Source organism: Mastomys coucha, chromosome X (genome assembly GCF_008632895.1).
Source record: "Mastomys coucha isolate ucsf_1 chromosome X, UCSF_Mcou_1, whole genome shotgun sequence".
Lineage (NCBI taxonomy): Eukaryota > Metazoa > Chordata > Mammalia > Rodentia > Muridae > Mastomys > Mastomys coucha.
Window position 1 is genome coordinate 60481776 of NC_045030.1, and position 11146 is coordinate 60492921.

The 11146-nt window shown below is 46.6% G+C and overlaps 2 protein-coding genes across 11 annotated transcripts in view; one reads left to right on the forward strand and one right to left on the reverse strand.

Annotated features, from left to right (window-relative positions):
• Fhl1 (four and a half LIM domains 1) overlaps positions 1-6742 on the forward strand; it is a 55458-nt gene extending 48716 nt beyond the window's left edge. For 3 of the 10 annotated variants that reach the window (XM_031361420.1, XM_031361350.1, XM_031361268.1), the window contains 6 exons: positions 1390-1571; positions 2542-2716; positions 3264-3433; positions 3850-4036; positions 4625-4824; positions 5230-6741. In XM_031361420.1, coding sequence (XP_031217280.1) covers positions 1416-1571; positions 2542-2716; positions 3264-3433; positions 3850-4036; positions 4625-4824; positions 5230-5313 — 972 coding nt within the window. In that variant the 5' untranslated portion in view covers positions 1390-1415 and the 3' untranslated portion in view covers positions 5314-6741. Of the gene's footprint in view, positions 1-6; positions 21-1389; positions 1572-2541; positions 2717-3263; positions 3434-3849; positions 4037-4624; positions 4825-5229 lie in introns of those variants that run through there. The other 7 variants (XM_031361699.1, XM_031361634.1, XM_031361556.1 and 4 more) reach the window with 4 other exon arrangements.
• Positions 6743-10643: 3901 nt separating this feature from the next.
• The window catches only part of Map7d3 (MAP7 domain containing 3), a 27810-nt gene continuing 27307 nt past the window's right edge, over positions 10644-11146 (reverse strand). The window contains exon 17 of the mRNA XM_031364090.1: positions 10644-10859. Coding sequence (XP_031219950.1) covers positions 10852-10859 — 8 coding nt within the window. The 3' untranslated portion in view covers positions 10644-10851. The remainder of the gene's footprint in view (positions 10860-11146) is intronic.

An 11146-nucleotide genomic window follows, 5' to 3' on the forward strand; every position in this document is an offset into this window, starting at 1 on the left:
CAGTTGGTGGAAGAGCTGCGGTGAGTACAGGCAACTGCTCATTTCTTTACCCATTCTTTCTCTAAAGTCCATGCAGGGTGACTAGTTTCACTTCAGATGCTTTCAGTCCTTGTGTTTCTAACACAAATTAAATAATTGCTGTCTGTTTACTTATGCAAATTCCTTTTCTAATAGGAGAAGAAAAATTAGCATATGTGTAAAGAAATTGGGAACTAATAGAAACCGTTCCTGGCGGTTTGGCAGAGGGACTGGCAGCAGAAGACCTTAGCAGGGCTGGGGGATTCTGTAGGCTTGTTACTTCTGGTTATCTAGGGCCGCAGCTGGGCTGCTGCTGAGGAGCGAAGGGAGTTTGTTCATGTGAAGGGAATGGAGGGAGAAGGTTCTTGGAATGATTAGTTTAGCCCTTTGCAAAAGTCACTTGTCCAGATTCTACTTAAAACTTTTTGCTGTTTAGAACAGCAGATATGCCAAAAGGTATAATACTTACACTGTCTGGACCTGAGAGAGATTTGATTTGATGTATGACAAAACTGTACTTCACTGTGACAAATCATTCACAATTGCAGAATGAGCCAGCGCCAGGCGAAAATGCCTCTTGTCCAGACCTCAACCACCAGGGAAAATATCTGGGACAGAACTCTCTGGGAACTTTTCAAGGACTGAAGCTGCTTCTGTTGGTTTCAAGTCCAATTAAACATTAGAAACAAGTCCATGAGGGCTGCATTTGGGCCTGGGGGTAATGACTTAGCTGTTAAGTTTCTGTTGGGATTAATAGAACTGTATAGACAGGAGGGAAGTCAGACAACCCGAAAATACTTGCTCCCACCATAAAAGGTGACAGAATATGGGGTCTAAGCTGGCAGGGAGGCTTCTGGCTGGCTGTGTGGTGGGCAGCCATGGGAGCAGTGGTGCCAGCCCTGGCTGTGCCCCATTCTTTTGAACTGTGCAAGCCAGTAGGACATCAAGTAGAGCAGTGCTATGATGTACACAGTACACCCGCCTTGCCCAATAGTCTTCCTTTTTTTTCCTGCTCCACCTTACTCTCCCATTCTCCTTTCCATTCTTGGTTACTTTTCAACAATGGATGAATCTCCCAGAATCCCCCTGTGTGATGACCTTAGCCCAAGGTCTGGCCTCGATTTCTGACATGTCCCTTTACATGGCAATACTTAACATTCAAATCAGAGGCATTCTCTTCTTGGGAGCCATAGTCAAGTATCTATTGTTGAAACACTTAGTAATTACCCAGGCTTAAATGGAAGCTGGACCCCGAGGACTCAGGGTTTTCCCAGCTACTTGGCAGCAGTGCCCTGGGACCTCCAGGGTCTTCTATGGCAGAGTGTCCTTGTGTCTCCCTTACTCATTTGTCCTGCTTGTTTGCCCCTACAGGTCCCTCCAGCTATAAGGTGGGCACCATGTCTGAGAAGTTCGACTGTCACTACTGCCGGGACCCCTTGCAGGGGAAGAAGTACGTGCAGAAGGATGGCCGACACTGCTGCCTGAAGTGCTTTGACAAGTTCTGCGCCAACACCTGCGTGGAATGCCGCAAGCCCATAAGCGCTGATGCCAAGGTAACTGTTGTTGCTGGTGGGGGAACGGGGCAGGCTGGGTGGGTTTCACATGTTTTCCTGCAGCCTTGCCAGCAATGTTACCATTTTGAATTCTCATCCCAGCAGCCTTCAGTAATTGAAGCAGGTGTTTCTGATGTCCCTCCCTCAAAAATTCTGTAATCCGGGCCTTGGACTCGATGGCCTGCTAAGGCACTGCCAGCTCTTTCATAGTATAGGTTAATGACCTTTAGCCAAAATGCTTAGCAACAGAAGTGTTTGATTTTTGAATTTCTTATTTTATAATATTTCCACATATTTAATGAAGGCTACTAAAATGATACTCAAGTCTAAACACAAAATTCCTTTACATTTCATATATTCATAGCCTGAAGGTGATTTTATATAGTTTTTGTTTTTCAAATTAAATCTAATTATATTGTTTTCCCCTTTTCCCTTTTCTCCCTCCAACCCCCTCTGGGCATCCCTAGCTCCTGAACACTTTCTCTCAAGTTCATAGCCTCTGGCCTGCTATTCCTTTAGTGTCTGTGGAATGGCATTTATGCGCTGCAGCCGAATGGACTCGAAGGGTCTTATTTTCCCCAGGGACACAGAATAAACTATGTGTTGTGCGTTGACACTGTGACTGTGACCTGGCCCACAAGATCCGATGTGTCCTTTTCTCCTTGTGAGAGCTGTCTGGTAACCCTTAAACCACTTGAGCTTGCGGAGCCTTTTGGCTTTCAGATTTGTGACGGGGGCTGTCCCGCTCCTCCTTCTGTGCTTTGGGAATTGTGAGTCTTCACTACAGTGCTCCTCTTCCTGTTACTCCTAAAAGCACTCGCCGCCACAGGGTGTCCCCGCATGGAGGGGGCTGACATTGGCGTGAGGAGTCATCTGGCCCTGGAGACCCACCCTGCTATCTGATGGTAAGGCTACTGCCACCGGCCCCAGTGCCTCTCACAGTGGCCACCCTGCTCTGCTTAATGTCCAGGAGGTGCATTATAAGAATCGCTACTGGCACGACACCTGCTTCCGCTGTGCCAAGTGCCTTCACCCCTTGGCCAGTGAGACCTTTGTGTCCAAGGATGGCAAGATCCTGTGCAACAAGTGCGCCACTCGGGAGGACTCCCCCAGGTGCAAAGGGTGCTTCAAGGCCATTGTGGCAGGTACTAGCCCTCTCCCTCCCTGGGGGCGGACGTGCTGTGTGCTTGCTTTGTCATGGTGGGGCTAACTTTGCTGTGAGCTGCTTTGAGATTGTAGCATATATATGTACACATGTACATCCGTGTCTATATGCGTACATATATATGCTCGCACACACGCACACACTCGGAGACTAACGAACACTGGAGAGAACAGTCTGTGGCAAGAGAATGAAGTGAAAAGTATGTAGCCTTGCCTCCTTTGGGTGTAGTAAGTGACCCATGCATGCTTCTTCCTCAGCCATTTTTGGGTTAGGCAGACCCCTAGTGAAACTGTCAAGTCATCGCAATGGTGGGAGTGGGAGTCGGGGGCGGGGGTTCAGGTACCTCTCCTAAATGGTCCTGCCAGGATCCCCACCTGTGACAGAACCCTGGGTTGGCATGACTGCAAGTAGCACTCGGATAGGTTGAGGGGGGCCACTGACTGCAGGGCCTGCATCCCCTCACCTCTGGGGTGGGCTGGGGAGCCTGTCAGTAGGGCTATCCAATTGTTCCCCCCCAACCCCCGCAGGAGACCAGAACGTGGAGTACAAGGGTACCATCTGGCATAAAGACTGCTTCACCTGCAGCAACTGCAAGCAAGTCATTGGGACCGGAAGCTTCTTCCCGAAAGGGGAGGACTTCTACTGTGTGACTTGCCATGAGACCAAGTTCGCCAAGCATTGCGTGAAATGCAACAAGGTATGTGGTGGTAGTTTTGCATCAAGTGCTGCTTCCCTGGAGTTTGGCAGTTCGCAGAGCGCTTGCACACACATTATCTCATTCCATCTTCATGCTAGCCCTGTGACGTAGGAATTATTGTGCCCATTTTACAGAGGAGGAGCCGAGGCTTAGAAAGCAGTGCCACAGCTGATTGTCTGTGCCCCTCTATTCTGAGCCGGCAGCCCTGGCTCCGGAGGCCTGCCACCTCCACTTTATTACCTTCCAAAGAGGCGCACCTTGCTAGGCCTTGGTCTGCTCATCTGTAAATTGGGGATAATAATAGCACCTTCCTCCCTTGGCTGTAGTGGTAATGAAATGAGATACTGTATCCCAAAGCACCTAGCACAGTGCCTGGTTCTTGAATCTGAATCCCGGTGCTACACTCCCTGGTCTAGGCCATCACATCTGGAGGAATCACTTACCAGGATCAGCCCTGGCATGCCGAGTGCTTTGTGTGTGTTACCTGCTCTAAGAAGCTGGCTGGGCAGCGTTTCACCGCTGTGGAGGACCAGTATTACTGCGTGGATTGCTACAAGAACTTTGTGGCCAAGAAGTGTGCTGGATGCAAGAACCCCATCACTGGTAGGCTGAAGAGTCCTTGCTAAGTCTGCCAGGCTAGGTTTTGCGCATGGTAACCATCTCTCATTTTCCTGGCGTCGGTTCCATCCACAAAAGGCCCTTAGACAATGTTTCTACCCCTACCATGGTGGCCTAAAGGCCCCTTCATGTAGTTTGGATTGTCTCCCAGGCCAGGTTAACCCTTGCAATGCAGAGCACTTCCTGACTACTGTTGAGCAACTAACCATGCCAGAAGTTCACAAGTCTGGAAGCAAGGCAGTGAACAGGGGCGAAGGGTGTGGGGCAAGAGGAAACAGATGGGAGGAGCTAGTGGGGGAGGTCAGGGGTGTTAAGAGGGAATGGGGAGGGCTAGGGAGGCTGGAAGGCTATAACCTGGCTTTATACCACCCCATAGTGGAAGGCTAGTGCAGAGGGGTCTGCTAGCAGGGTCCTTTTTATTTAATTTTAATCTTCTCGTGATCAGAAGCAAAGCTAATCACTTCATTCCTCATCTCGCGGCCGCGATCCACGTGCCCTGAGCCCTTTCCCAATTTTCCCATCTCCCCGGGGAGCCTTGAAATGTACATTTGAGAAGACTTTTGCCATCCTCAGGGAAAAGGACTGTGTCAAGAGTGAGCCACCCAGTCTCTAAAGCTAGGAAGTCCCCAGTGTGCCACGGGAAACGCTTGCCTCTCACCCTGTTTCCCAGCGCCAACCTCCGGGGCAGGCATCCGGGTGGAGAGAGGACTTGTCCCTCGTGGGTGGTGGTTCTTTATAGAAAAAATCGAAGCTTAGCAGCTCCTCGAGGCCCGGTAAGTGTACACCCTACAAACAGCCCAAGGTTGCCTCCTGGTGGCCACTTTGATGTCATGGCCCTGACTTAAAAAGACTTGTTATGCTGGGAGGTCGGTGTTCGTCACAGAGCTATAGTGGTGGTGGTATGGGAACAAGGGTTCTTTAAATCAAGGAAGCCATTAGCTGAGCTCTGGCATCTTTTCAGGTCCTTGACAGCCATAGAAGGGTTGCGGCGGCGCGGGGGACAGTGGCGGCGCGGGGGACAATGCGCGGTCGAGTAGAGGGGAGCAGAGAGCCCGGCAGACACTGACTGTGTGCCTGTCGGCTCTATGAACGGGCAAGTTGTCATTTTATCTCTGACTTCTGGCTTCCGCATCGGTCTTCATTCAGCTGTCTCTCTGTTTTCTTGTGTTTTCCCACAGGGTTTGGTAAAGGCTCCAGTGTGGTGGCCTATGAAGGACAATCCTGGCACGACTACTGCTTCCACTGCAAAAAATGCTCCGTGAATCTGGCCAACAAGCGCTTTGTATTTCATAATGAGCAGGTGTATTGCCCTGACTGTGCCAAAAAGCTGTAACTTGACAGGGGCTCCTGTCCTGTAAAATGGCATTTGAACCATGTTTTGTGTCCTTTGCTCCTTCCCTCTGCACCATCCATAGGGGACGCGTGGGCTTTCACCTCTTTAAAGTTGCTCTTTCTGTCTTTTCTCCCATTTTACAGTATTAATCAACCAAGGACACACACAGTGCTCATACTAGGATTTAGCAACGAGCTACCTTGCAGCAAAAATAATTTCTCTATATTGCTGCAATAGAAAAACAAAAACTTAAGACTGACTCTTCTGCATGTTTCTCATAGAGCAGAAAAGTGCTAACCATGTAGTCACTTCATGATGTAAGCAAGAAGCATAGGCGATAAAGGTCCCCCTGCGACGCCTTTGGGGCTCAGTCGGGAGGCACTGTGCGGTCACGTGACCGCTGTGTAAGAGTTGCAGCGGCTGCTCCAACTCCCTGCTCGCCTTCTCTGGGCTGTTAAGAACTTGCCAGAATGCATGGTTTAACTCCCTTATCAAAACTCTGACCTTCCTTCTGTTCTTTTGTGCTTTCACACGACTAACACAGATTTCCAGAGAATTAACATTTTGAACTTTTCTGTAATTCTCAAGTGACTTTTTCCCCATACTAACGTTTGACTCCCCTACGTGGCGTGTTCTCTGAGCGTTCCTTCTTTAAAGCTTGGAACACACAGGTGATTTGGAGCCTCTAAGCAGATCTGAGAAAATGAGCCTGCTTCAGAACAAACTCGCCACAGTGACTACTTCAGAAGCTTAACAAGACTAACTTTCCTGTCCTTTTTAATTTTTTTTTAAAAATTTTGTTTTAATGAGTAGTGAAATAGTTTATGGGTTGGAAACTTGCATGACAATATTTGAGCCTCCTCAAACGTTCCTGCAGTTTTGAGATTCATCTTGTAGACGTGACAAAAACTCTAGGGTGGCAGCTGAGCAGGCACAGGGCTGTCATCCACAAGAATACATTTCAAAGCAGTGACAAGGTGAAGGCCTTGTCACGTAACCTTTGTCTGCTCTTTGTCTGCATTCAGGAAGAGTGCAAAGCCCCTTGTCTTGTGATTCTTAGAACTTGCCCTGCAGAGTTTAGTTAGATCTCTGGGGCTGTTGGGAGTGGCCATCATCCTTCCCAGGCACGGCTGGCTTTTCACCTCCTTCTCTGAAATGCAGCATTGCCTACGTAACTGTACTCTTCATCTTCTTACATATATAACGAGCCAATATCAAAGTAAAGTTGTAATGAAAAGACACTCATATATTGCTGTAGGAGTGGTGGTAGATGCCAGCACCTCAGTTCCATATTTGTCATTAGCTGTTTCCATCTACTGTTTGATTGTATCCTTATAAAAATAAAGCAGCATAGGAAGCACGCCTCCTGTCTTTTATTCTACCAAAAGGAAGCATGAGAACGTAATATACTGCTATTCCGGAAACTTGGGGACCTTGCTCCTGACTTTAAGGAAATAGTTCATTGCAATGTACAAACCTGTAGGACCTCTCTGGTCCAGTTTTCAAAACAAAAATTGCCTCAGGGCATTTCCAGGATTTCCACGTCCCACAAAAGGCAAGAACTGACAATTCTTGCTTGGGCAAGATAGGCAGGAAGGGGATCCCAAATAGGGCCATTTGAGGAGGGATTATGGCTCCTCCTCCTCCCTCTGTTCCGGTCCCGTTGGCTCTCCGGAGCCCAGGATCCCCGTGTTGTATTTTCACCCCGTCCTCCCTACCTTTACTTGGCTTGTGCTTTAAGCCCAAGTCTTCTGTTGAGACACAGAGAAGGGCAGGCTGGCCTGAGATACTGTGCAAGATATGCAGTTAGAACGCCTGAAGCTTGTATTCTTACCCACCTGCCCTTTCTCTGCCCTAGGGATTATTTTAAGAGGGCCCAAGAGGCCAGTGGCAATGGGTGCCTGCTGTGCTCGCTCACTCTTCCTTTTTTTAAAAATTTATTATTATACCTGAGTACACTGTAGCTGTCTTCAGACGCACCATTACGGGTGATTGTGAGCCACCATGTGGTTGCTGGGAATTGAACTCAGGACCTCTGGAAGAGGAGTTGGTGCTCTTTACCTCTGAGCCATCTCACCCTGTGCTCACTTTCTGTGCCCTTCCTCCCACAGGAGGTTCCAAAGACCTCGGGCACTTTGATAAGCTCCATTTCAGCTAAAGGTGGGTTGTTGGGGTGGCAAAGTGTTAGGCTACCACAAGCCCTACCCTGGCATTTTTTTTTTCTAAAATGTCCCTTCTGGTGGATGTCAAAATCTTGAGAAATAATGGGGGTCAGAGTGGTCTCTTGTTCAGCTGAAGCATTTGCCATCTGGGACAAGGGTTGAAACTAGTTAGGATCCACCCCAAGCCTTTGTTCAGTTCCCTGCAACCACATGGTGGCTCACAACCATGGGATCTGATGCCCTCTTCTGCTGCGTACTCATACATAAATTAAAAATGTAAAAAAAAAAATGTGTAGGAAAGAAAAGCTACACTGGCCTAAAACACCCAAAACCATCTCTTCCACTTGGTGCACAGTCTGCAACAAAACATTCCATACCCAAGAAATAGATCCACCAGGCATCTGTCTCTGCTGTTGCTTGCCCCTAACACTGATCTTTAGAAGCAAGCAGGTCCTACACACTGGATCTAATCTAATCTCAACAAATGCTGGGCCCATTTTCCAGATAAGGAAAGTAGAAGTTGCAAGAGATTAAGCTTGCTATGAGCTTGTTACACAGCTCATGGGAGAGGTCATTTTGGGCATATTATTAATATGTCATGACACTGGACTATCACACAAAAGGAAAGTCTTCGGGACACCCACAAGTTTGAGAAGACACCTGTTTATTGCGTAACTGAGCTCAGGAGAAATGGGGTTACATATCTAGTCACTACACTATCGGTAAAGAAGCATGCAGTCAGCATTGGCAAGGCTTCTGTGCTCAGCACCAGACATACTTCGTTGGTGTCTTCCACTTACTCTACAAGCCACAGTGGGGAATGGCTGCCATAGCTGTATAAACACCAGTTCACAAAGATTAGGGATAAACAAGAGGGCCAATTTATACAAAGCAAAACTTGCTGAGGTAAAGCATGAGTAACAGATCGAATTGATTTGTTCATTCAGTGGAACTTCCTATATTCCTGCTAGAGTCTCCTAGAGTGCTGGGATTACAGGCGTGGTGCTACAGTGACTGGACAAACCATATTTTAAAATTAGAACCTTGGGCCAGTGAAATGGCTCACCAGGTGAAGCACATGATATGCAAACCCAATCATCCAATCCTTGGAACCATGTAAAGCTGGAAGGAGAGAACCGACTCCCAAAAGTTGTTCTCTGACATTAGCATTCATGATGGTGCTGATAATGGAAGCTCAAAATTAGACAGGAGTATCAGATCATAAGTAGTCACAATTACGCCATGAAAAAATGTGTACATAAGAACATACCAACTGGGGCTGGAGAGATGGCTCAGCCGTTAAGAGCACTGACTGCTCTTCCAGAAGTCCTGAGTTCAATTCCCAGCAACCACATGGTGGTTCACAACCATTTGTAATGGGATCCCTCTTCTAGTGTGACTGAAGACAGCTACAGTGTACTTAGGAATAATAATAAATAAATCTTTTTTAAAAGAAACATGCTAACTGACTAAGCATAGGTTTATAAAGCAGTTTGTAAAAACTTACATGTTGGGGAGATAGCTCAGTTGATAAAGTGTCTCTTAAGCATTAAGACCCAAGTTTGGGGCTGGAGAGATGGCTCAGTGGTTAAGAGCACTGACTGCTCTTCCAAAGGTCCTGAGTTCAAATCCCAGCAACCACATGGTGGTTTACAACCATCCTCAATGAGATCTGACACCCTCTTCTGGTGTGTCTGATGACAGCTACAGTGTAATTGCATATAATAAATAAGTCTTAAAAAAAAGACCCAAGCTTGATTTCCAGCACCCACCCAAAACTTTGAGATGTGGGGGCCTCATGCTTGTAACCTCATTACCAGGGAGGTAGAGATAGAGACATAGCTCTGGGGCTGGCTGCCCAACCAAACTAAACTAAGCAGTAGGCAGGGGTCTCAGGGAGAGACCTTGTTTCAAAAAACAAAGTGAGTGGCTCCTGAGAGATGACACATGAGACTTATCTCTGCCTTCCATATGTATGTATACACGCACACACACACACACAGTAATGTTTTCCTCATTAGAGGGAGATACCAAATTGAAGGGTTAAAAGGAGAATGTTCTGAAAGACAGTGATCCACACTGTAGCTGTCTTCAGACACCCCAGAAGAGGGCATCAGATCTCATTACAGATGGTCACACAGCCTCAATAGTACATATGTGGGTAAAAATGGTGACTTCTAACTGGGTGAAGTGACTGTGAATTATACCTGCAGCTATGTAGAAGCTACACACGCCAGAAGGCAGCTTGAAATCATAAGTTTACAGCCAGATTTAGCAACGCAGCAAGATCCAGACTTAACATACATAAGCAAGGACCAACAATCAGAAAGTGTAATTATATCCTTTTGTAAATCCAAGATAGACGGCCAAAGGAACATTGCCCTGCTTTAAGCCATTTGTGATTTAATACTGAAGCACATTGGTGTTAGGACAAATAATGTATGCCCTAGTTTTATGGAATCACATGGAGTGCATGTGTGGTGGTGGGGGGATGGCTACATGTGTGAATGTGCATGTGTATACATTTGTGTGCCTGCATTGGAACTGAAGAGTGACATTGCTTTTGTCTTCGTGTGACTAGAAAAAGGCAAGCTTGAGTGTGTACTGAAGGACAGGCCTTAGAATCAAGACCGAAAAAACTATAAGTACACAATATTTAAGGGAATTAATCATACTCCATGAGATAAGAGCCAAGTACTGAGATAGAATAATGCACGCTGTGTATAAGCCCCATTATGTGCTTCAAGACAAAACACTGATGGAAGCACAAAAGACATTGATGGTTCCAAGCTTATATTTTAGGATTCTGGCATTTGGAAGTATCAGTCCAGGACAGGCAGTAGTGCTGTTATGTAACCTTTGGTGTCTATTAGGAACTCTCTGACACAATCTTGTGAACACTCCAAATGCCTCATACAAGTTCTTATGTTCTCTACACGATCAAATTGTGTTTCTAGTTGTTGAAGTAGTGTCACCACTAAACAGAAGAAACTATTTTAGGGTTTTAAATAGATTCTGTCATAGAGACACTCATTGAGGACTCCACTGAAGCACACATTCCTGGATAGAAAACCCAAGAAAGAGACAACAGAGACGCTTTCAAGGAAAACAAACATTTTATTTAAAATTCTAGTGATCTTAATATTTTCTCAAGGTGACTGTTGGATGGTTTTTTTTTTCTTTGTTTTCCTTTTTCTTTTCCACTTTGGACAGGGTTCAAGTATAAAAGGAGACAATTTCGATTCTTGGCCTTGGGAGATTTAATACAGAGTGGAAGATCTTCAATCTTCAAGACCCCACAGGATTTACATATCTAACCAGGGAAGAAAATTTTGAAAAAAAAAAGTAGATTAGGTGCTTATGATGTCATGGGACCTCACCCCTGGCCTCCCTTTGGGGGTAACTGACTATTGGACCAAGCTTGACACCAGGTGCTCACCTCATCAATGCCCCAAGAGCTCACACTGCTTTTGACAAAAGGTGTTTTGTGGGGGAGGGGAGTAGGTGGGTATGCATGCTATGTCCTGATGGATGTGCAGGCAAGAGTTAGGTGTCCAGTGTCTTTCTTCTATTGGCTCTTTGACTTTAAAAAAAAAAAAC